Raw genomic sequence first — 27073 nt, forward strand, 5'->3', positions numbered from 1 at the left:
CTTTTGCTCAAATATTGCTATTTTTTGTTTGGATTACCTTTTTCAAGTACAACAGTACATCAGAACATCGTTATCGACAATACAATATCGGCAAACATATTTTCTTATAAGTATTATGAATGTATGCAGAAAAGGAAAAAAATGCTCTATATGAAAATGTGAAAATTTCAAAGGAAGAAAAGTTATGCATTCTGATTCATGCGAAAAAAAAAATCTAAAAAATAAAACTAAATAACACCTAAAGTATTATGTGTATAAAGCAAATAAATTCTACATAGAGCCTCTGCATAGTACAGCATATTAAAAAGGTCATCACAGTTGACAGTTAAATAAAATCTACCAAAACGGTATATTCGTTCAAAATATCATCATTTTCTTTTATTCATCTTTCTCTTTTCTTTACGATTTCGACTGGCTCTTAATATGTACTTTTCATCCGCCATCGATCAATCCATTCCTTTTGCCTATGTTTACACTTCTTCTCCATATTGAAACGAAACAAAAACACGTGTGGAAGTAATTACCCTACAACTATCAGATAATAATAGCAATGCGTTGCAGCGGCAGGATAATTATTTGTGTGTCTCATGACCTACGACCCATTTGTCAATTACGATAATCAGTCAAATGATTTTGTTTACTCGCTTCATTTTGATAACTATAGGGTATATACTCATCGTCATGGAATTAGGATGGGGCATAATTCGTGTTCCTATTTGATTTCATTTTCGTTGCTTAAAATCAAATGTGTAAACCTAAAGAGAGCTACAATATTTTGGAAAAGAAAATACAACGAAAATATATCTAATAGTCGAAAACATTATTTGGTTGCTGAATGATTGCGGATACTTTACCGTTGTAATCATTCCTATTACATTTTTAAACCTTAAATTTAAACAAAAGATTTATGTTTTTTGTTGAAATGGTTAAAAAAACGTTTTATGTAATTTCAGTACAGTTCATTCAGTTCTAATCTATTGCATTAGCAGCAGCTATGTACACTAGCTAAACATGGTAGGTACACCAGTTAAATAATTTGGTCATCGCGCTGCCAAACGAACAAACTGCCAAAGCGTTGGCCAGGATAAGTGTGTTTCGATATGTTTCTTTTTAATGTTTTCGCTACCATCGATCCACAACTGACTGTTTATCTTTATGAAAGCTGGTAGGGAAAATATATCGTTTGATAGTTGCGATGTTCTTTCATGAGTTTGTAAGAGAAAATGTCCTATTTTATTCAGTTTTAGCAGGCTATTTAAACTATATCAGGAGGCATGATTTTAGTTCCAGTGGGTTGCAAAACTACAAACATTTTAAAACCCCAAAAGAATGTATGTATCGAAAATACTCAAGCATTGGTCAGATTGCACATAGTATGATAGATATATTTGCAATATTTACAAGCTTTATGTGGATTTAAAGTCTTCTTCAATAATGTAAATTAAATAAACTAAACAAGTTATTATAATCTCCAAAATGCCAATTCTCTATCTCAGAGCAATGTAATTGTAACTATGTATTGTTAATATTACTAGTTTTATTTCAGTTTCGCCAAAGTACGTTATAAATCTTATCGGTCAACTTTGAATGTGTAGTAAGTTATGAAAAATTAAGTTCAATTTAGTGATAATTCATACTTAATTTTGATAATCAATTAATTTTAATTCAATTTGAATGGATTCGTGGGTAATTGGTTATATTACTGGAATATGATGATTACTGAAATAATCGTCAATCTATTAAATCTATGGTAATATTTTTGAAAATATTTTGTACTTCAAACAACCTAGTTTGAATGTTATTTTACTCCTTTTTGTGTGTTTTAGTAAAACATAAATGACACAGTATAAGGTTTCAATTTAACAAAAGAAATTTCACTGCTCTGAGTATAAAATGGTGACAGCTAGGATCAAAGAAAATTCCACTATTTTATGGCACTACAAACAGAAGTACTCAAATTTATACATTCTCTACATTGGTGTCTCCAGTTAATTGATGTGTTTGTTGCAACGGATGATTTGCGTTCCCAGAGAAACCAATAGAAGCTTCCTGACCATTAGTGATTGTGTTGGTTCCATTGTTGCACTCCTGCGGTGGATGGTTATCTAAATTATTTGTTTGCAGACCGTGCGTAGTCGGCGAAACGCGGGATGGCGATCGGGATGATTCTTTACCACCATGAAACAACGAAACGGAAGTTGAGTGGTGGTGGTGACCCGAAGGAAAGTGATGAACTACTGAAGGCGCTTGTTGAATTGGTGGAAGCTGTGGAGGAGGTGGGTGTGGTGGGCCTACTGTTGTCAAAAGCTGCTGCTGTTGATGGATACTATTGGTGCTCGAAAGGGGCGGAACTGGAAGATGCTGCTGCTGCTGCTGGTGCTGCTGTTGCTGCTGTTGCTGCTGTTGCTGCTGTTGCTGCTGGTGCTGCTGTTGATATGGCGAATTATTAATCATGTTGCTGCTGGCCGCTGACGCCATCGTGACCGAGCTCGGCACGGACGACCAGGTACCATCGTACTTGGACTTGACGAACAACGGCTGCTCGACCGATCGGCCATTATCGCCAAAATTGAGTTTATTATCCTTATTGTAGCCTATTTTGTTGTACTTGGTCGTTCGTTTAATCGTGCCAAAAAGCGGTGTATGGGGTACACTGCTGCTACCTCCACCGATTGCACCACCGCTACCCGGCGCACTACCAGACATGCTGTTCATCACATCCATTGTCAGCGTCGACGAGGCTGCCATCGGTTGGCCCGCCGGAAGTAGGCTACAGTGGCTTCCACTGTTGAGATTACTTACCGTTGAGCCACCGTACGACGAGCCCATGCCACCACCGGTGCTATAGCTTGCCGTAGGGCCCGACGATGAACATTGATTCAAATTGTTCAACATGTCGGCCATCCGATTTTCGATGATGTTCATTTTCTGGCTTTTTATGCTACCTCCACCACCACCACCGATCGGGCGTCCGTTAGCATCCCGCTCCCTTTTATCGTGCACACCGATTTGTTGCTGATGCGGTTGCGACTGTATCTGAGCATGCATCTGTTGGGGTCCATGGAGACCGTACTGGGCTTGCAGTTGCTGCTGGTGGCGCTGTTGATGTTGTTGATTTATGAAATTATTGTAGTGACATCCACCGGACGCTGCCGCGGCCGTAACAACGGTGGGCGCTGAGTAGACATTTTTGCCATCGAATTGGTTTTGGGCGTACAGTTGCACCGAGCGGCCTACCAGCGTGGTTGAAGCGTAAGCCCCGTAGTTGTCATAGCAAGGGTCCGATTGTCCCAGATCGTTTTTGAATGATGAACACCCGGCCACTTCCGCGTAGTCAGGCATATTCAGCGGGGACAGTCTGAGGGTAAAGGTGCAATTAATTATAAAAATGCAAGAAAAAGAGAGGAAGAAAAAACAGATATGCAAAGCCCGAATCGGTCTCACGATGCACACTGCGTTGTTAGTAGTTGTATCATAAATATATTTTAATTTGTGCACTTAGCGCGAACAGCACAAAAAAGGGAAAAAATGCATTTGTTCATACATTTTGAAAGTTTTCCACAGTGTGGCAGATGTGGCCAAACATTTACGCATGTATGCTTTTATCGATTTTGCTATTGTATGATGTTTTATTATTTTGTTTGGTCATCCCATTCCATCGCTGCATTATTTACCAAAAATATTTGCAATTTGTACCCAATCCCCAATCCCAAGTGCGGAAATGAAATTCTCTACCGACGGGTTTGCAATTTATTTAAACAAAATATAACGCATGAAAATGAAAGTCGGTAGTTATACTTTAAGATTGCAGTCACAAAATAATCTAATGAATCTGTTAATCAAGTGTTGATATAATTTTATATAATGTTTTGATATAATACCATCTAAACATCCAACATGCGAGCAGCAAAGTACGGCGTTTAAAATTATTTAAATTGACCATTATCTCAAATTTCAATCCGAAAGGAAACATTTCCATCAAATTATCTTACATCGTTTAGTGTAATACAACTGAAACAACAGCCTAAGTGTTGAATAAATACGTAATGGAAAAAGTTTTAGCCATGCATACAGTAATTTCCTTAGCGACATGAGTGCTGTGGATGTTCCACAAAAAAAAATTTGTTTGAAGATGTTCATTCACAAGTTTGCACACTTCATCCGTAACCTTCTTGCTAACATCACCGTACGCTAGAAGCATCACGTACAGATTGCAACCAGTTTCCAAGGGATAGGCATATTTACCATTGTCGCGGATGTTCAAGAACGTAATGGTGGTAAACAACAGACACTATCATTTGTGGGAAAAGTTTCGTCGAATGCTTTCTCCGGCAGTTTCGAGTGAGAAATGTAAACCGCCAAAAATTTACGAACTCCATTACTGGCTTAAACCTTTGAAGTGATCCCCATTATCCTAGACCGGCAAAGTGGGTACGAGCCGTGTATCCTTTAATGATGCTGAAGTTTTGTGTATTTGTTTGCTTTTACCCTCATAGTTTCTGGCGCCACACACGAGCAAGGAAATGGAACAAAGTGTTGAAGATGTGTCGTTGTTGTGTGCTTTTAAGCCCTGTTGATTGTTTGGAAAACTATTTCAGAAGCTCTCGTCGACAGTATTGCTACACAAAACTGTCATCAACCTCTTTGCGGTAAGGCGTTTGTTTAGAATGTACACAATTAGGCATAATTAAGTAGATTGTTTAGAGAGCGCCCTTGCAAGCACTTAACCTTTTTTGGGGAATGAGCTTACACGAAGCAATGTTATAGATACAACAGAGTTAAACTGATTGTGTTCAAAACTCTGACATACATGAAAATATTGAAGCAATTGAAACTTTTTTTCATTAATATGCTTACCTTTCATAATCTGGAAGTGGAAGTGTTGGGGCGGCAGAAACCTGAGCATAGTCGGTGATGACTTCCTTAGTAATGTCACTCGCTTGTCGCCAAACTCCACCTCCCGGGTCGATCCACACACCATTAGGATTCAGTGGTAGAGTAGGAAACTTTCGGACTGTTCCGATAGCGTGATTACCTGAAATTATGTAAACGTGTTAACAACATTCTCTTTTACGATACAGTGTTTTGCATAGTGCTGATATAGTGATAATATGCCAAGAACAGATTAATTGTATCCCACTGCACAACACTTAAAAGTCATTGCTTATCATATGCATGCATGGGTACAAATTTCATTGCTTTCATTGTACGGAGATTCTGAAAGTTGTGAATAATTTCAAACTTAGCCCCAACCATTCGAGGGCAAAGCTATTGCACGAATAATGCACGTAAAATGATTTGAGTCAACAAAACGCGATGTAGCATGATACGGTAAATTGTTTCGTGACTAAACACATCCCTCATGCACATGATGTGAAAAATAAATGCTGCTGGTTGATTATTATTGTTATTTTATTTTTTTTTATGGATGAGTCCTCTTATGCAGTAAACAACAGCCCTGCTTATTGAATTGTTTATCGTATGACGTGAGATTTACGATTACATTTTCCTTGGCGTATTTACTGTATTTATTATTTACTGATGATAGGCTGAAATTTTAATAAAAATGTTCCTTTGAACCATTCGATCAACATTTGTTGAAAACTAAATCCTCAAGCAGTAAAAAGTGAGAATATAAAAATGAAAAAATTGGTTTTGTGCATTGTCCCTATTTGTAAGCATTTACTTATTATCCAAATTATCACTAATTTTGGCATGTAGTGATTTGAAGGATTTCAAAAAGAGATTCTCGATTCATTGCAGAATTATGTATGTAGTAAACTCCAACACGACAATTTGGCTGACTGTAACTCACCGTGCATATTGTTCAACGAGCTGTGTTTCATAAATTGTATCCTGCGGAAAATAATGATGGCACCGAACAAAAAGACGATAATGGCAATGATGGAACCGAGCAGAATTATAAACCATGTTTGCGTGAGTATATCGTGTGAGTAGTCATGGTTTATTGGATATCTGTGGAAGAGAGAAATGGAAATATTTGCATGTTTCATGTACTTGCTGAGCTGTAAATGCAGTGTGTAACTTTAGGAAGCATACATGCACGCTTGTCAAAGTATGGTGCAACATGCATAGTAGGGAAATAGTTTGCCGCTTCTTCTATACTACCTTGTGTACCCATGATCAAGCCGCCTAGTGTGAGGGTCTAGCCTTAAAATCGAAGGAATGCTGTATGGACCAATTCCGACCTTTGTCGACGCTGCAATACTGACAGAATACGTTACACCAGCAGACAGATTAGCCAGCAGTAACTTTGGTGCTTCTCCGTCGACAGTCATATTGGTAAGAACTTTGGATATGTTGTGAACGTCGTAACCTCTGATGATGATGTGATAGTGTTTCAATTTTCCTAATGAGTATGCAAATCGAGTTTTTTCATTGTTATTTTTAACACACATATGTTTTAGTTCACGTTATAACCAATTACCATTTATCGTGCTGTTACTCGGCGGTTCCCACTTGAGGTAAACTGCTGAGGTATTCAGTAGAACTGCTTCCAGATTTACTGGTGATGCCGTCGGAACTGAAAAAAAAGTAACACATTCCATTGAAGAATTGTTGAAAGGTGCACGGTTTTTGGCTTCTCTTTATCTTACCATCCTCTAAAGTGCACGTTGATCTAGAATTCGAGGGACGTCCTTGGATTGTTTTGTAGAATGGTACAAGGAAAAACTCATACTCGGTAAACTTTTCTAATCCATTTATCGTACAAGCAGAAGCACCCCCACCATGTAAAACTGTCAAAGTGCGATACGTTCCGTTGGAGTTTACCTTGCGCGAGTAAATATAGAACCCTTCCACATACTGCCCGTTAACAATCTCCCACGCCAGTCGCACACTGGTAGCATCGGTTGCATTAGCTTCAAGGAGGTTGACCACCTGCCCTGACGAAAGTGTTGCTTGCGCTTCACTGAGATTGATGTCTTCTCCATGATTGAATTCTCTTCCAATGGAAACCGGATCGGACATGAGGCTCGGAATACCAAGTCCCTGGTCATTTTCTGCTCGAACGATAAAAATGTAACTGACGTTTGGAGAAATCGGAGAATAACTGTAGCTCGTGGACGAAACCTTGAACGGGACTGTGGTCCACCCTTTGGCCATATCACTTGAAAATACTTCAATCAGGTAACCATTGATATCGGAAGCACCGGACTTGATGCTGGGCAGCCAAGAGATGGTAATGGAGCTGTTGCTAATGTTAACAATTTGGGGCTTTCCCGGGGCACTTGGGAATTCGGATGGTTCAGGTGCCCGATAAAAGTTAACATTCGGATTCGTGGGTGACTCAACGCGCAGGAACGCACTCCACGTAGATTTCCCACTGCGGCTGCTGGCTACGCACGTGTAGAGCCCTTGATCGGTTCCTTTCTCAAGCTCTCGTAATAAGAGCGTTCCATTTTCCGTTATATTAATTCGTTCCGATGGTACGACCGGATTACCATCCAGGTACCAAGAAATGAACGGATTAGGATTACCAACCGCATTGCAAGCCATCGATACTGTCGACTTTGAGGGAAGAGTTTGGTTTGTAGGACCAAGAATAATGATTGGAGGGGGTCGATCATCCTGTGAAGCTACCATCAAGCGGGCTCGAACACTGACAGATCCGACACTGTTTACGGCACTACAAACGATCACAAGACCGTTATCAGATTTTGTAGTTTGAGTAAGCGTCAAGACGGTGAGACTTTCCTGTGTGTATGTAGTCTCGAATCGATCGATGGACGTGCCGGGAAAGATCAGTGTTCTGTTACCTTCTATGGACCAAAATGTAGTTGGCTTTGGTCTGCCTTCTGATTTACATTCGAACGAAACATCGTGCGGTGCTTCTACTACCTGTGGGACTGGTCTTATCGAAAGATGGGGAGGAGCTGAAAGTCATGCAATAAAATGTAGTAGTTTATGCCATTAGGACAAAAAATACCCTTTCATAATTTATGAATGTCTTCATACGTACAATGGACGGTCAATGTGCCAGTGGCTGAGATGGCTCCGACAGCATTATCAGCCTCACAGCTATACTCTCCCTCATCATCCAGAACTACATCCTCCAACCGTAGACTCCTGTCCTCCAGGATATGCACTCGATTTAATGGCATGTTGCCTCCTGATGCCGATCGACGCCATAGTACATCTGGCATCGGATCCCCACCTACTCGACATTGAAATGTTACAGACGTACCTTCGACGACAGTTTGATCATGCGGTCCTCGTATCAGAAATGGTTTTACTGCAACGATGTAGGAATGTGCTGAACGATCCGGAAGCTACCCAACGAACGCAATAATATGAACGTGGTTTAAAAAAACTTACCATGAACTTTGAGAAAAGCCGTTGCTGATTCCCGTACGCCAACCAAATTTTTTGCAATGCATTGGTATTGTCCTTCGTCAGTTTGGCGTACATCCTGAATTGCTAAATTACCTCCATCGACAATACGAATGCGTTTCGAAGCTTCAACTTCTAGTTTTTGACCATTTTTTCGCCACCACAACGTCGGCTCCGGAATTCCTTTCGGTGGGCCGCATTCTAGTAGCACTGTTTCCCCCTGTGCTACGCGTGTATGCTGGGGCTCAAGTCGAAACTCTTCTCGCAATACTATAACATGTACAGCAAATGACACAATAAAAATAGTACAGAAATAGTAGTGAAATGCTAAAAACATTTGTTAAGGCTACTGGCTGGGTTTGATGTATTAAAAAAACAATAATAATAATTTATAAAATCCATAATAACAATAAAATTTGTTGTCAGAACAATTGCACATCGTTTTCATTACCACGTTATTCATATTATGAGTCAGTATCTATAGAGTTAATGGAAAGTTCATATTTTGAGAAAACTCACAACGCAAACCGAATATACAAACATCCTACTGCCATGGGAATATGCAAACATCCTACTGTCAATAAAATACAGTGTTTAAATAATAGTGAACTTGATATAAGTTTGCCGTAGTTATACACAATCCAGCAGGAATCTTTTGGTAAACGGAACGACCAATGTTTTTCAAACGATTTTTTCTGATTTATTTACTGATTTTTGTACCAATTTTCAGTTAACTGTCAGTCAGCTCTGGGTGAAGTTTAGCCAAAAAATAGCAAACGTGAAAAATCGCAAACGTATACATGCGTTGAAGGGCCTGACACTTGCACCAGAATACTGACTCCACCAAGGGTCTTGCAATGGGTTACTCAACGAACTGCTACGGCGGACATATAATGGAAGTGAGCAAAACGAAAGGCAAACTCTAGACAACCTGTCACAAAAGCGTTAGAACATAATGGAAAACTGACCAATATTCCTAGGCGTTGCCTAAAACATACAAAAAAAAAAATATGGGAAAACACCAACAAAACATTCGAAATCTGACCAACCTAGCGGTTTTTATGATCGTCTGCGATGCAAATGGAAATTTTATTTGCATTTTTGGTGCCATTCGTTATGTCCCTAAGCTTGTTTGTGTATTTCTGTGTGTTTTGCTCCGACATTTATGTTGCCGTGAGTGGCATTTTGAGTTGGGTTTTATCGTAGGTATTTTGTGTGCTTTTTCACTTCGTCGGTTGTTTCCCTCCATGTCCTCTTTATTTTTCGCTTTCGGTTCACTAATACGTCGCGCTGTTAGAAGCATAACTAACGCAAATAGTTTTATAGAAGCTTTACCTTTGAAATGAATCGTTCAAAGTGCTAGCTATGCAGGATTTAATTTCATTGTTATTTTGTTTTTGGTGCTTTCTTGTTGACCTGAAGTTTTAAGAAATTATTTTTGTCTTCTTCATTGCGACTGACAGACTGGTTGAGAGGATGAAAGGTTCTTTGCATTAAGTTATGTGCGGGTATGGTTAAATTGTGTTGTATAAACTAAAACTCACTTTGAAGCTGCGTTGGAAAAAAAACTTGCATTCAGATATAGTCCCACATCAATGTCCTAGGCACAATAAAGTTATAGTATGAACAACAAAAACCTCATCAAACCGCAGTTTTACAATCACTCTATACCTAAAACCACCCATAAAGTTTAAATCATGACAAATGATCACTATATGTGCTGGGCTGAATCAGAAACTGAAATAAAAGCTTGCGATACTACAGCAAAGGAACAGCTAAACGTATGTGACTGGAATCTTGATACATTTCAAACGACTTTTTCCCATTTGTTTGTTACAAGCATCCATACAAGTTGATTTAAACAAGTGTTGTCTGTCTCTCGGCACACGACAATCAACGAGGCAGAAATTTGTATCGGATACATAGTTGGTGAAATTGATGGTCTGTTGCTAACGAATGGAGCGGACCTCGCTTACTCTGGTTTTATCAGCATTATCTTTGGCACACATAACTGACTTTCAAATCCTAGCAACATCCATCCATAATAAATGCAAAGGATCGACCAAAAGGACGACTATAGCCGCACAGGGGAAGGTAGATTTTACGAACAATCAGTTTTTTTCATCACTCGTTTTCAAATTGCAAATTGTTTCTTCAACTATACATACAAAATTTCCGAAAAGTAGAGAGTAAAAGTAAAAAGAATGAGAATAAAATTGAGCATTTATGTTTTTTACAGTTAAATGTGTTCTTTTATGCATAGTCTAAGTCATCGAAACCACTATATATATTAACATTGAACTACGTTATGAAAAGCAAATCACACCTTTGATCACACTCTGTGCATAGAATATTTCACAAAACAACATAGAACCACCTTTTCCACTTCTATCGATGTGCTCAACAAGTATGTTTCTAAGCGATTCAACATTTGCCTGCATAGGGTTCATCTTTACGTTTTGTTGCAGAGAAAGGATAATAAATTGATGTGCTTCCGGCGATGAAGGCTTGTTGCTATTTTTAATTAAATTTATTTCATCACGTCTTCCTCTGAGGTATAAAGCCAGCTAGAATGAACAAAACAACCACATCGAAATGACTCTAGATCAGATATATTGAAATCAAAATTCAGTATAGTTTAATCTCTTTGCATTGAACATTAAATTAAACATTAAAGCATTCACAATATTGAATAATTGCCTGAGTTCTTCATATATAAATTTAAATTTGATCAGGCTCTCATTGTAAGCTACAGTTTACTTATTTGAACTAAAATTCGATGATATAAATTCTAATATACAAGAGTAAAAATATGGATAAAATATGACTTTTTCAAAAACATAGTTATTCTATCGTTCATATGATAATCAAACGAGTTGTTCATATGCCAATTTGTCTGTCAGCCTTTGACAATGACAATGACAAAAATGACAATATTATTATGGACAATAGTACAATGATTATTACAAAATAGTCTGTTTGTTGTACCAATAATATTACATTGATTGACAATGGTACATTCGTTCGAATGTTTATCTAAACAGTTATTTAATAGATTTTTTTATAGCACATTACTGTATACAATGACATCCCAGCATTTAAGGATTGCTGCACAAATGAGACTGCTCATGGTCTCACGTCTTCCGTCTGCCAGTCCGTTATTACGGCCTTAATGGCGAATGCCTCTACGACATCTTGCTACTTTGACTTGAGCCTACCACGCTTCCTCTGTCTAGCGAGCCTAGTTATAACCTAGCGAGTTTGACGCGCTGCAAGTGATATCACCGTATACCTCGAATAGATCGTCGTTGTATCGGCTTCTGTATTGTCTATTCTTCTTCTTCTTCTTTGGCTCAACAACCGATGTCGGTCAAGGCCTGCCTGTACCCACTTGTGGGCTTAGGCTTTCAGTGACTAATTGATTCCCCCCCCCCATAGCAGGATAGTCAGTCCTACGTATGGCGGCGCTGTCTATTTGGGGATTGAACCCATGACAGGCATGTTGTTAAGTCGTACGAGTTGACGACTGTACTACGAGACCGGCTGTATTGTCTATTATGCTATTTAATTAACTCTCTGCTGCTTGAATAGGTTGATTTTATATTTTCAACAATGTTTAACGGTTATGCATCGCACTATATTGCAATAACATTGCAGAATATATTTCGTGAATTTTTATAACTTTCTATAATTGGCGAAAAAACTGAAAGATCTATTAGTATTTAACTGTAAACCTTAAGTTGCTTTGTTACTAATAAACCTCAGAAACATGATATTGACTATTCTCAGAAGCTTGTAAATCTTGCATGGCCGCGTATACTAAAAAGAAGATAAACTTAAACAAGGGTTTCTATGGGTAACAAGGTAATGTAGAATAAATATAAAAAAGTCATCCTAGACCTCAATTGTTTTCGGTTATGAAACAATTAAATCCTAGTAATAGGGCTCTTTCCGTTTTAAGTTCGTAGGCTGGAATTACAGCCTGTCAGCTGTTTGCATTGTATAGCAGTTTTCGAGCAGCTATCTATGTATGTATTTAGGTGTATGTATTTAGAAGGTTGATTTTTGTTGTTTCTGTTACTGAATGAAAATTTTAAGAATGTTTTGTGTATTCGTTAAGCCACCGTATTACCTGTTTGAGCAAAAGTTTTCAACCATCCTGTCAAAAAGTGACGTTCCAATTTTTTTATAAAACGCAGGCTTTGAGACCACCTGATCTACATGCACTTAGATTCTAGATTCCTCCATCTGACCTCTTTGGTGTACCTTAGAATAAATGAAAACACCACCTTGTTTAGCCATTTTTTCGAGCAGGTACTCGAATCTAATTCCAACTTTGAGGCTGAAATAGTCTAGACTGAAAATCGCAGGCTAGTTTTGTGTGTGGATTTGTAAGGAGTGCTTACATGATTTCAACCTCCAGTCAACTGTCAAACTCCATATAAAAAAGCTGAATAGAATTGTGAAGGGCCCCAATACTAGAAATTATTGACTTGGATTTTCTATTTTATGATCTTTTAACATTTCGTGATGAGCATACAATTGGTATTTATTATTCTTTAATTTTTTTCTTGCATGTTTTTATAATCATCCTTACGTTCAAGTAGCGTTTAATGAGTTTTTACTGTGTATTAGCGTGCTTTAGAGTAACACGTAAGATTTATTTTTAATGATGTATCCTCTTTAAATTAAAAAAATATATATTGAAACCAAATTCACCGCTAAACTATTGTGAGCCGTAAAGCATATATTCTTTTGCGAGTACTGCTCGCAGATCAAATGTCAGAAGTAAGTGTATGAAGAAAAAGCCAAAACATTATTCCCACCATTGAATTAATATTCTTTTTGTCGTTGTGCCTCCCATGGGTCGGCAGATCGTCCTCGACAACCAGATCGTTTTAAGTAATTTATGTCCTACTTGCCATTCCACTAGACTTCACAGTTCCACAAGTAACCACCTCCACCTAATATGACTTTTTATTGGGTATGGGAAAATGGCCAAGCTCTGACGTACGCTTGGCGGCGAAAATGAAACAGGACTGGGGAAAAGGTGCAAAACAATTTAAAATAGGAAATGGGAAATGAAGCAACTCACCTGCTACTTGTAGGGTAGCGTTCCTACTTCTGGCAATTCCGTTCTCGTTCCGTGCCTCACACCAGTACACCCCTGCGTCGCTTTCTCTCCGCGAATTTACAACCTTAGTGAAAGAAGGAAAGCAAAGTTGGGCACATAAAAAAACGAAAATTGTAGAATTAGGAACACAATTTCACCGAAAAGCCCTCAACACTCCTCCTCTCGCAGGGAAATCTGCTAAGCTGGTAGAACTAAGATGATCGGTCTGAATAGTGGAACCGACATAACAGCGAGGATACTGTGAACTCGTGGACACGTAAGATGAACAACCTGCGAGAAAAGTATCAAATCCAAGCGGGAAGCTGTTTGGGTGTTGCTTTTTTTGTTCTTCTTTTCGCCAGTGTACTAGCTGTGACTCTGATGAGGTTCTACTTGGTGCAAACGCAGAAGCCATATCTGGCTTAACGAAACAACCTTTAGTAAGTGGAAAAGTTAGGGTAAAACTGTGTACAGTACAACTCCGCTGCCCAACGATTGTTAGCAAGGGAAGCAAAATGGTATCCGAGCAACTGTTTTCAAGCATTATGTGCTGTACAGTACGTGCAGAACAAGCTTCCAAACAGCGTGTGGTAAATTAAGGTTGTCTTATAAATATTTTCAAATTAAAATTATTACGAGCAGCGCAGTTATGGCCTCACTTCCTCTGGATAATGTGCTGTAGCATTTTAGGAGATTTTTTGAGTTGCCTGCTAAGTGGGGTAAACTCTTCGTACCGTCAGTTATTTATCCTTTTAACAGCCCCTTTGATTGCTTGTTGTGTTATTTGTTGAATGATATGAGTGGTATGTTACACTTTTAACGTGTCTTACTGCTCACGATGACCTAAATTAATGGTTTTAATCTCGTATTTTTATTACACGTTTATTAAGTTCTAAAGCTAACATGAAGCTAAACATAACAAAATGTTTGAGTATACATCAAACATTATTTATGTTATTTGCTATTAAATTATAAAAAAAACAAAAGATATACTGAGTTGCTTGTTTTTGAGGGATAATTTTTGTTATTTTCTGTTCCTAAGCAAGTTTGATAAAAAAAGGATTCAAAACCTATAAATAAATAAATAATCAATTAAATTTTTATTTATAACTCAAAGACAAACTTTACATAACTTTACATAAGTTGGTACAAAATGCAATATAACTCTGGAAACAATATAATAACAACATAAAATCATTTACATAAAACATAAAACATTAAACATAATAACAACATAAAAAACATTTAAATTATTTAGACTAAAGTTATCACAAAAAAAGCACAAACATTAATTAGCTACAATTTTATATGCTTCAGCATCTGTGCTTTCGAAAAAAAAACAAATTTGATTATTTTGTCGGCTAACACTCATTCATTAGGTTTTATGACAGGACATGTAAATCCGCCCCGTTTCCGTAATCAGAAGGTGCTTACATTTTGAGAGAGAGGAAAATTATTTGATCAAACATTTATTCATCATAAAGTTTATGCAGCATCAGGCACACTTTTTTACCGCATGAGGCAAATAACAGGGTATGCTCTGCACCTTTCTCTGCAAAGCTCGTTCGCCAAATGCGGTAAAGCGACGAATGGCACCTTATTTCACCACATTTCTCCCCCCTCCCCCTTCCTTTCCCGGAAATATGTAAGCGGTATAGAAAAAATGAATGAAATTCGTTAGTGATGCTGCATTTTAACTATGTGTGAAAAACATGTTAGTCCACGCACTTACCAAGGGACTTAATTTCTCAGTGTCATTCTTACGTACGCAAATCAAAAGTATCCAAGTGTAGTAAGATATGTGTTAAATTTTCCATGAAATTATTTAAATTTTAATATCTGCAAATATTTGCTGTAAGGAAGGTTCAGTCACACACTGCTACTTTGTGTGCGGCGTCAAACATGGACGCAAATTATCAGAACGAGAAGCGTACCAGTGCAGGGTTGATCACGTTTACTCATATTCTGTACTCGTACGCATTCTGTACTACGTTACTAACAGAACAGGTTCAACGATGTTTCCATGATATCACAAACTTGACTTAAAATAGCCAGTATTTGGACGTTTCTCCAAAACACGAGGTGTTTCATTAGGGGAATTAATGCTGAACAGAAAACGTACCCACGACTCCCGCAGCCTGCATAACCGTAACGTTCCGTACATTTGAGGTATACTGGGAGGGTTGTTGGTTTTTCGGAAAATTTGCATTTTTAAAAGGGATTAAGGACGTTATTTACCTTAAGAAAAAACAAACCACCGGCTGGTAGTGCTATCCGGTGCGATCCCTGGAGTATCTTCAATGGTGCGCCGTCCTTGTACCACTGAATAGTCGGCTGGGGTATCCCTTCCGCTTTACAGTTGAGTGTGGCAGGCTCATGGCGTGGCACGGTGGTGTCGATTGGATGCTCTATAATACGTGGATTTTGAAGAGCTGTAAAAAGGAAAAAAAAAAGTGGAAAATGGCTTTTAACTTTTATAGTACTTATACTCCTTTCCAATACTCTTTATATTTTATTTATAATAATTTAAGAATCACTTAAGTTAGCACAAGCAAACCCCTAAGCCCATTTCAGCCAAAACGATGAAAATGAAACTCTACAATAAAGTAAGTTAAAAAGTTGTAATACAAAAAAACTGACATGGTGGACTAATTTGTTGGAATAATTTTAACATTACTGTCAGAAATGGGCTGTAAATTAAAAATTTGCAATGTTTTTCTCTATTTCATCTAATGCACCATCTTCCATCTAACCGTGCCACAAGATATTCCGCCAAATGACATTGCGCCGTAAAGCATGAGCCCAATATCAATGACATTCAATGAAATTCGATGAGAATTCCGTGTTCTAATTTGTTTCACAGCGTATATATTGACGAAATTTGAAGCATTTCATCGAATGTTGTCGTATCATACAAGACGACAGGATTGGATGACGGGATACATACATTTAGGCATGAAATATTCGTTGATTTTGACTGATTTTTCATGCTTCACGTCGTGAAATTGTCACGCTATGTCTGAGCGTACGGTAATATGTCTATGCAATCGATATTTATCCTGCCTTATTCGAAATAAAATCCCAGTTATAACAGTAAAACGGTTGTTTCATGTAAGTAGAGCTAACAAAACGTCCTACATGGGTACTTGTTTGGGTCATATACAACCAACTACACGTTACGTGCATGCACAATTTACTTTTGCACGCGTATTGAGTTGACACATGAACACCACCCCTATCCGTGAACAATTAGTCTGGTCTCAAATCAAAAAGCAAGCCGTATCTATGTGACCGTTTTGCCAAAGCTTTTGTCTAAAATTCAATTTTTCAAGACTTTGTGCAACGCCATGCAAGATTGATTAAATACAAACATTAATGTTTGTATGACCTTTCTTTTATTTAAAAAAAACTGCACTAGGACCTTTGATAGACTTGAGTGTTATTTTTCATAATCGTGTAAGCTATTCGCTCTGCAAAGGTCGTCCATTTCAATGAATAATGTTAAAGCAATAGAATTATCATTGGAGTATTTTAGGATACTTTTCCTATATCAGCGGACGGTTGTCTGAATAATAGTTTCAATCTCGTAAATACCGAGTTCTATTGCACGCAGGGCTATATTTTGCTAAGAGAAGCAAAATCAATTAAGATTGTCACTCCAAAGTGGAAGGCTATTATGAATGGTACTGTTCCGAATGCTGGAAACACCAAAAAAATAAAACATGCTAACTTTAGCGTACCGAACAGTTCAGATCATGGTACATGGAATACCTTTCGATAGTTTAGTATTTTATATCAGCCCTCACAGCGTATATTATATTGCTTTGACGCGAACAGAAACAGGGCATACTATTTTTTTCGAAATCGACAATTTTAAAGAAATACTGTTCCTAGGAATTTTCCTAGGAATTTTTAAATACATCCCAATAAATCGAATTTTCATACACTAGGGGGAAATGTGTTAAAAAATACCAACGAAATAAAACGGAACCAATTTCTTAGGGCATATAGGATACACTAAAGCATTAACTTGTTTTGCGCTTAGATTATAATATATTTCCCAAATTAGTGCATTTGCGTTAAAATTGGCGATTCCCTCTATATTGCATAATGTAACTATTGTATAAGTAGCTAAAGATAATAAAATTACTTATACCCCGGATTTGTCATGTAGAATTCACGAGCTATACTGTTGGTATTCGTTTTTACTACAGAAAGAGGTATTTATGTTTTTATTGATTCGATTTTTATTGCTTTTTTATTTATTTATACTAAATGCTGTATTTACTACATTCAATTTCACATCATTTGATACAAATTATCGTTAATCTATACATCGAATTTTACTGCTAGTAACGGGAAAATAAACGATAGATATGGAAAATTGACGAAAATATGAAACGCGTTGCTTCTCCACAGAAATCCTATGCATGACATTTCTTGAAGCCCTTCGAGTGAAGTCTCACGGGGTTATGAATATTTCATGCGAAACAATTTGCATACATTTACACCGGCAAACGCTTGCATCGATAGAATGGCATTTGCTACCGTGCGTCATGCAGTATGCTCCGTGAGAATTTCTGATGGTTTCTGTGATTCTATAATGAATGGATGAACGCATATGGAATATTGGAAATATAGTACTGGACCTGTAACTGCTAAGTAAGGAAAAGTATTAGAAATTTAATCACAATACTAGTGTTACACAGAAATTTTTATTCAAGCTGTTATAAGATTTCGAACGATTCCTTCCGATATTGTAAACACCAGTACATCTATCATTTCCATTTGTCTTTGTTTTGAGATACAGCTGAAAATTCCACTTTGATCAGTCACGTGAGACATCATTCTTTGATTGCAAGTATTACAGTGCGTGTTGCATCTTCATTACAAAAATATTTTTTATCTCTGTTGAACGTAATTATTATTTTACCAACTGGGATCATTTACAGAACAGATGGATGTAGAACAATCATGTGAAAAATACACACTAACTAGTTAGAGAGACTAGTTCACTTTACTTTTTACGGATTTTTTAAGATGCACTTGATAAGGACGTAGATTTAATCAAAATACTTACAAAGTATTAGCTGTGGGATAAAATTATTGTTTATTTGTAAGCTTGGTAAAATATATGTATAAAAACTGTATTTTCTGTATTTTTTTAAACTGATTTTTTACCATGTATGCAAGGCCATAAGGACTCATCGCAGCGAATATGCCTGACTTAATTAAATTATATGTTTGCTTTATCAGATGATGTGACGACCCAGTGCTGGTTATAATTAAAATAACAGCATTAGTTGTACACGTAAGGCATCACACAAGCACCGATGTAAATGTGCACCTGTGTAAACGGTGAATCTATGAGTTTTTCGTTTTAACAGCCATCCAGTACCATCCATCCCATCCGAGGTGTAGCAAAACAGCTAACAGATCACCTTACTTTCCAATATGATGGAAATTTTCAGGACTACAAGCCTGTTGTTACTATTCACTGGAGCTTTGTTATTTTTCATCCTCTGCTGAACAAACGCTGCGTGCGCCTTGCGCGTTTTACACATTTTTGTTGCTTTCTACCCATTAAGTACTGAGAGGCACACTATACACATTGCAAAAGAACAACATCCACCAAAATAACACAGTGAAGTACAAGCTTTAAATTGAATTCAGCAATTTACACACTCCAACCACGATGCTTGCCCGTGACTATGTTTTGCTTTATGTGTGCCACAGAACAACATACAAAGTGTGTTCATTTTCCCAGATTTTAGGGGGGCGCACAGTGACCACCATCGAAAAGCATGTTTCTTTATGTGTATGTATGTATGAAAGGAATGTATCCCTTGTTAGCAGTGTATGAGGTATTCATTTAAACCTTTTTAGTGTAGCGTGGACGTATTAGATAGACTCAGATATTAAATATTTAAAAAAAAAACTTAAAGTCCTTCAAATACTCTGTGAATTCTATGCACTTCTAAACTTTTTATCCATGAAGACAGTTCAAATCGTAATATAAATACATCAACATTCGATTTAGAATAGTGAAACATGTTGAACATGTTAGAACATGAAATTTAAAACGTTTTTAAAATTCAAACATGGCGACCTCCTTGATCAATTTATCGCTTTATGCGCTTACCACGACCAGACCTGCTTAATGCACTTTACCTCATATGCTACTTGTTTCAATGTTGCTAGTTTAAACCACTGTTTATAAACATAACAGTTGACAATAGCTCTTGTATAACATGGTAAAATAAATTATTTAAAGACATTTATTGTTTATTGAAACGAGATTGAAGTCAAGATCTAATGAAATTTTTATATTTCATGACTAGAGCTACCCACTTAAAGCTAAATTAAACAAAAGCTAGCTTTTTTCCTGAAAACTGAAAAATTCGACTTACGCAGAAATATGCGGATTCTTCTTGCTTCGCATTAAGCGTATCTCGGGGTCAACAAGTATTGCCAAATATCATGTAATAGTTTTTACTTCTGGCCTGGTATAAAGAAAGCATTATATTCCATACTTCAAAGTTAGGAAATAAATTTTCATTAGTCGTTGCAAATTTATCTGTTGGGCATTCGTTATTATTCACACGATGATGAGGCGCATTGTACGATAGCTGTTTATGCAAATGTAAAGCAGTCAGCATACCGGCATACAAGCTGATTTTACTTAAATTTAAAAGCGAATCGTTGAGTTTCGTTTTAAATTTATCCTTTTTGTGCTACTGTTCTGTGTGATGAACTATGTGTACGTGACATGGGATTGTAAATAAAATACAGTATTTTTAACCTCAATATTGTTTTGCACTATAACACACCAATGTTACAGTTGGCACCTGGTTAGGTGATTGGGAGTTGAGCTTTGGTTAGTACGTATTTCAACTTGAATGCCTAGTAGTGCAATGTTTAATTTATTAACCGCCCAGTTAAATGCTTTATTTGATAGAGTAGACACGGTCCTAGCCGGTTTCATGGTACAGTCGTCAACTCGTACGACTTAATAACATGTCCGTCATGGATTCAAGCCCCAAATAGACCGTGCCGCCATACATAGGACTGACTATCCTGCTATGGGTGGGATAATCTAAAAAAAAAGTCATTGAAAGCCAACCCCACAAGTGGTACAGGCAGGCCTTGACCGACAACGGTTGTTGAGCCAAAAGAAGAAGAAGAGACACGGTCCGGAATGTTATGGTTTATTCGAAAATACTTAAAGAAAATATTATACATATGTTTATATTTAAACCTGCTGGCCCAACTCAATAAACATATGTAAAAAGCGTATGAGTGTAGATGGATATATATGAGATTATATGAAAATATGAGATTTATGATAAAAGTTTTATTATTGTTACATGTACATGGACTATTGTAGCCCACTGCATTACAAGGGGGTTGTCTAGCTAATCTATTCATTTTTTGCTTTGATAATGACAGGAAAAGGAAGCTAAATATATCTTCTTTGCCGTGAAAAAGAAATTGAATTCCAATGAAACTATTAATTGAACCAATGTAGACATCACAACCCTATATGTCTTGGAACATCATACAATTCCTTGTAATTAACTGCTGAAGCAGGTAACGGTTGAACTACTTCATAGCCAGACATGCACAATGAATAGCTGTGCTCGTACCAGCACAAAGGCATAAATAGTATATTTATGATAATCGTTTTTCATGTCCCTTTAAAATACTCAGCCAAGGTACGTCATTCTACATTATAATCATATAACCGTCGAAGAGGATGCCCCTAAAATGATAATTTCCTCCACTCCTGTCTATCTAACTATAAACCCGGCATCAAAACTACCATAAATGGCAGAGGAAACGAATTAGGACAGGATTCTATGGTTTCCATAAGATCTCCACGACAACAATAATAACACCAGCAAACCAATCAACCAAACAATCGTTAACATTCACCCGTTATTGCTCTGCCGTACACACCGTCTCGGGATTACGCACGCAGTCCTTTCGCATCGATCCACATAAACAATCCAGGCGGTTTACCACGACACTGCTATACATTTGTTGCGTGATTTTGTCCTATTGTTCTTCCGTGCTTCTATGTTTTATGATGGGGAAATGACTGCCAACTGCTTTCTCAACTACACCAGTTAAACATTGCTATTCACTTTCCTTATGATATAGCATGCGCATCAGAACCGACTGCGTAGCTTTTGTAAATAACATCTTATACACTATTAATTGATGTAAGATAATAACATAAAATTTACTCATAAGTTAGAGTTACATTATTGTCGCAGATGTATATTTGTTCGTAACTTAGCAATCATTTAATGCCAGTGAAGGCACATTTGTGAATAACTTGTTATAATCAACTTTTTTAATAAGATTAAGTGCTTAATCCGTATGCTAAAAGTATTACCAAACAGGCAGTACTCGAATCATCATTTACAGTTTTTACTCGAATCATAACATTACCAGCATGTCTATCATTGCAAAGAGTTAAATAATCCGTATATTCAGAAGAGTTGAATCGATTGGAACCAATGCAGAGGTGCTAAGTATAGTAAAACTATATCTTGCAGAGCTGTTTGGTTTTATTGTATATTTCCAGCACAACGAAAAACGGCTTACTTCCTTACTTAATGGGAACTTCTTACTTAAATTTGCAAAGCTGACTACAGTCTGAACTACAACTTATATCAATATTTATTTATTTACATAACTGGTGTCTGAATTGAATTCTTAACAACATACCTATTAACTAAACTTATTAAATATTTGCTCGGAGGATGGATCGGAAGGATGGTAAGGAGAGGTGATGGTCAAACAGGTGTGCGCAGGAATTAAACAATCTCACGGCACGTAATAAAGGGTCATTTAAACCAAGTGAAGTGCGTCGATTTAAAACAAATAAAGGAGCACAAGGGCGTAAGGAACGAATTGGAACATAGAAATGCAGGGATGAAAGAATGATATGTGAATCCACAGCATTAGATATGAGCGAGGCAACAAACATTATTTGGGAAATGTGACGGCGTTTCTCCAATGAGTCCAGACCCAACAGCTGGCATCTTTGCTCATAGTCCGGTAGGGTATCTGACGTGAAGCCGGGTATTTTGCTGACAATATACCGAGTAAATGATCTCTGCACTCTTTTTATGCAGTCAATCGATGTAAATGAGGTAGAACACCAAAAAACAACACAGTATTCAAAAATCGGTCTTACTAATAAAGAATATAACGCTTTTAAACACAGAGGGTCGGTTATGCGGATTGAAAAACGTTTTATCATACCGATTGTTTCACGAGCCTTATTAACGGTAACGTCAATGTGATCGAGGAATGATAACCTGCTATCGAAAGTTACACCAAGATCTTTTACCGAGAGTACACGATTTATTGCTATACCCTCGAAGTTATAAGCAGTCGTAACGGCACAACGTGAACGACTGAAGGACATGACATGACATTTTTCGGGGCATAGAACTAGCTGGTTCGATGAGCACCATGATGCAAATCGGTTGAGGGTGTTTTGGAGCGATACGCAGTCATCAACAGACGATATAGATTTAAGAATCTTTAGGTCATGTGCATAACAAAGAAAACGATCGTGTGGAATGACTGAGTTAACATCATTAATAAATAAAACGAACAATAAAGTACTCAACACGCTACCTTGAGGCACTCCCGATTTGGATGAAAAGGATTTGGAAAAACAGGAGTTTAGTTTAACACGAAAAGAGCGATTGCTGAGAAACGAATCAAGCCAACGAATGTGTGAGTCAATGAAACCCATTTTGGATAGCTTCGCAAGAAGGATAGGGTGAGGAATACGGTCAAAGGCTGCTTTAAAGTCAGTATAAATGATATCAACCTGAGAACCGCTGTCTAAACTAGAGGTGATAACGGAAGTCAAGGAAATAAAGTTTGTCAAGGTAGAACGTTTAGGGAAAAAAAAAACGTGTTGCTGAGGTATAATGCAGTTTCTTGCATATGTGAGTGAACTATAGATTCAAATATTTTAGAGCTTGCACAGAGGATGCTGATTCCACGATAATTGGTAGCGTTTGCACGATTACCTTTCTTAGGGATAGGAGTAATATGAGCTAATTTCCATGTGTCCGGGAATGAACATGAATTAATGGATATACGGTACAGTTTTAATAGGAGAGAACCGAGCACAGTATTGTATTTCTTATATACTGCTGCTGGAATGCCATCTGGACCGGGATTATATGACTGTTTCAGATTTTTTTATTGCTTGTAAAATTGTTCTAAGGTGTAAGTTTAGATTACTGTCATTGATTACATCGGTGGGTGTGTTGTGCTATTAGAGATTGATGCTTTGGTTTTGATGGATTCAGCATACACACTTTAAAAATATTCAGCTAGAAGGTTGCAGCAGCCGTCAGTACCGGATGCAGAGAGATTGCCAAGAGACAGATGAGATGGGATATCATTAGATTTACGACGTTTATCAGCATATCCCCAAAAGGCTTTAGGATGAATTTTAAACTGTGCTTGCACTCGTGGACGTAAGATCTAAAGCAAGCCCTGTTATATATGCGATATACATTAGAGGCGTATTTGAATATGCGCTTATGATGAGGATTTCGCATGTCTTGATAATTACGTAGTGTGCGATTGCGATCTCTTTTGAGGGAGCGGAGTGTAGAGTCAGACCAGGGAGGGGAGTTGTTAGGTTTATAGGTAGGACAGCAGGAGGGGAAAGCCGAGATAATATTAGCATTAAAAGTAGGCCCCGCATCAATAATTGAAATATCTGTATCTAAGAACGACCAGTTTATATTCGAAAGCATAGCTGAAAGTTTAGAGTAATCCATTTTTTAAAGTTATACTAGTTAAGGCCCGGTAAAATCTACCGGATGTCCTCAAATTTCGAATTATTTTCAAACTCTACACGTTCAGTTGCAACAACCATAACTCAAACACCTATTTGTTCTTATGCGTTACACCACAAATGTGTTAACCTTGTAACTTCCTGGACAGTTCTTACTGTACTTTGGAGAACCGTTAAATATCGATGGGGCTACTTTTGAGTCAAGTCACGCAATTTTGTAATTTTCGAACTGATACGTTCCATGCTTCTGTTGACACAAATGTATAAATTTTTGATTATTATTTTTTAGTTATCGGCGTCATTTTTTGGAAAGCATAGCTAAGTAGTAACCTCAACGACGTGTTCATTTTTTCATTTTTTTTCAATTTTTTAATTATTATTTTTTAGTTATCGGCGTGATTTTTTGGAAAGCATAGCTAAGTAGTAACCTCAACAACGTGTTCATTGAATAACATATTGATGTGCAGTGGATTAAAAAATCAGGTTGCCGCTAATACATGTACAACATGTTTAGATCCAATCCCAATTGCGTACTTAAAAACATACAATTTTCGAAATGCTCACTTTTGTTTCAATCCATTTTTTGTTTTTTGTGCCCATAGATGTAAGATTGAACTATAAAAATATGATATTGCACGTGGTTCGAATTCCATTTCTACTCTTTTTTTCGACTTATGTTTCATACGTTAGGTAATAAGTAATCGATGCTTAGAACATTTTTAATGTAAATTTTCCCGGTCTTAAAATTCAAAAAGATCATTTCCAAAACCGCCGTCAAAATTTTATTTTTTTATCCTGAAACTGGTTTTGAAGTATTGAATGGAATTGGTATATGTGTATGAGACAATTGTTATTGTTGCGCCAAATATAAAATTTCAACAGTGAACATATCCCCTCATATAACCATTCCAAATGTGTAGTTCTAATATTCCAATCTATACTGTTATAGAAAAGAATGGTTCAACACTGTTATAGCCTTACCAGATCAATTAACTAAATTCACGTTTACTTGCAAACTACTTTATTTACTCTTGACGACCCACATTTTTCAGATTTTGCTTCTAATTTGACGTGTCCTTGATTATAACGTGGTTGTTCTTAATCAACACCATAGTACGGTGATAGCATCACATGGTAGATATCGTCATTACCCTTGACAGATACAATCAGAATCTTTTCAGACCTCTTGGGCAATCTACAGTAAGTATAGTTTCATTGTGGATCATTCTGCAGTTGATGCTGATCCGGCTAAATGCAGTGCGCACGGTTGTCTCACCTAATGCGTAGTATGTTGCAGTCATGTTGCACAATGAACCATCTCTCCCTTTAGTGCTTTGTTCCGGAAGGACATCCTGAAATAAGTAGTTCTTCCCGCCCGCGAGCAAATCGTTACAAATTCAATTTTAACTTTCAAGTCATCAACATCCGCCGCTTTTTTGCTCGGAATTTCAGCAAGGCTTTTTAGCATATGGCCGCTTAGGGTCTCTCGGCTACATCTGCCTCTTATTGTCATGCGTTGTCCTTGTCCCGACTCAGCCAATATTGCGGAGTAGTAGATTTGAGGGAGTAGTAGATTTGGGGTGGTCCCGTGGTACGTGGTCGTCAACTCGAACGACTCAATAACATGTCCGTCATGGGTTCAAGCCCATGGACCGTCCCCCCGTAGCAAGGATTGACTATCCGGCTTCGTGGTAATGTATTAAGTCTCGAAAGCCTATACAGGCCGGCATGTTCGCATAGCACGTTACGCCAAATAGAAGAAGATTTGAGGGAGTGTACATGTTCGACTTCCTGGGTTTTACAGGATATTCTGTACCACACTTATCTGCCGATGACGACGGTGTAGGTAGTATTTGAGGTGCTTAAGCACCAATAATGAGTATGGTTGGCTTTATTAATGATTGAATGAATTGGAATATCAACCATTTCACAATTAAGCTAATTTGAATAGTTTTCAAACATGTTTTTTTTATATTGCCTTGAATATCTTGATTAATAATGGGAAGGTATGAGATGGGACACTTTATCATCAGGTGGCTAATTTGCAACTTTAATTATTAAAAAAAACATTATATCCAATGCCATGTGATTTCGAATCGGTTTGTGTAAACAAAAAATCTATGTAACCATTGCTCCATTACTTGCGGGCTAGCAGTGGTGCATGGAGCAAGTCCTTTCGCAGCAACGCGCGTTGCTAAGAGAGCTCTGCTCTCACCGCTTTATTTCTTTCTCGCTGAATGTTTACTCTCACGTCATTGCGGCGATTTTCGATTTTATATATAGTGAGATTTACGTATATTTGACGATACTGAGCGCGGAGCCTTTTGAATATTTGCAGAGAGAGAGAGAATTCTAAAGCTGGATGATAATCATCTGGTCTAAGTAAAAGTGCTACAGCCGATAGTACCTGAGAGTGTATATCAACTGCGCTCTTATTAACAAAAATTAGATCTAATTGACGTCCCAGACTGTTTTTGATCCCTGAGATTTGACGGAGACTACACTCTGTTATGTTGAGCGTTGCTTGATGAGTGTGCATTACTTGAAACATAATAGTTTTCAATGGGAACAATAGAAGGCATATTGAAATCACCTAACAATAACATTGAATCGTTTCTTTTTAGGCGGTGTTGAACCGCATCAATACTATCGCTAAGGCTATTTAACAATGCGTTATTTGCTATCATACCTGGCGGGATATAAATGCCGCCTGTAAATAGATATACTCTCTGCATCCTAATCTTTACCCAAACCATTTCGATATT

General features: G+C 37.4%; 1 protein-coding gene across 4 annotated transcripts in view; it reads right to left on the reverse strand.

Annotated features, from left to right (window-relative positions):
- Positions 1-352: 352 nt before the first annotated feature.
- Positions 353-27073, reverse strand: part of LOC120954616 (protein sax-3-like) — a 51348-nt gene continuing 24627 nt past the window's right edge. For all 4 annotated transcript variants that reach the window (XM_040374698.2, XM_040374697.2, XM_040374696.2 and 1 more), the window contains exons 3-12: positions 15704-15897; positions 13448-13550; positions 8338-8622; positions 7982-8254; positions 6618-7895; positions 6449-6544; positions 6130-6370; positions 5816-5976; positions 4858-5035; positions 353-3358 (exon numbers count right to left, since the gene is read on the reverse strand). In XM_040374698.2, coding sequence (XP_040230632.2) covers positions 1960-3358; positions 4858-5035; positions 5816-5976; positions 6130-6370; positions 6449-6544; positions 6618-7895; positions 7982-8254; positions 8338-8622; positions 13448-13550; positions 15704-15897 — 4208 coding nt within the window. In that variant the 3' untranslated portion in view covers positions 353-1959. The remainder of the gene's footprint in view (positions 3359-4857; positions 5036-5815; positions 5977-6129; positions 6371-6448; positions 6545-6617; positions 7896-7981; positions 8255-8337; positions 8623-13447; positions 13551-15703; positions 15898-27073) is intronic.

The sequence above is a fragment of the Anopheles coluzzii genome, chromosome 3 (assembly GCF_943734685.1).
Source record: "Anopheles coluzzii chromosome 3, AcolN3, whole genome shotgun sequence".
NCBI classification, from domain to species: domain Eukaryota; kingdom Metazoa; phylum Arthropoda; class Insecta; order Diptera; family Culicidae; genus Anopheles; species Anopheles coluzzii.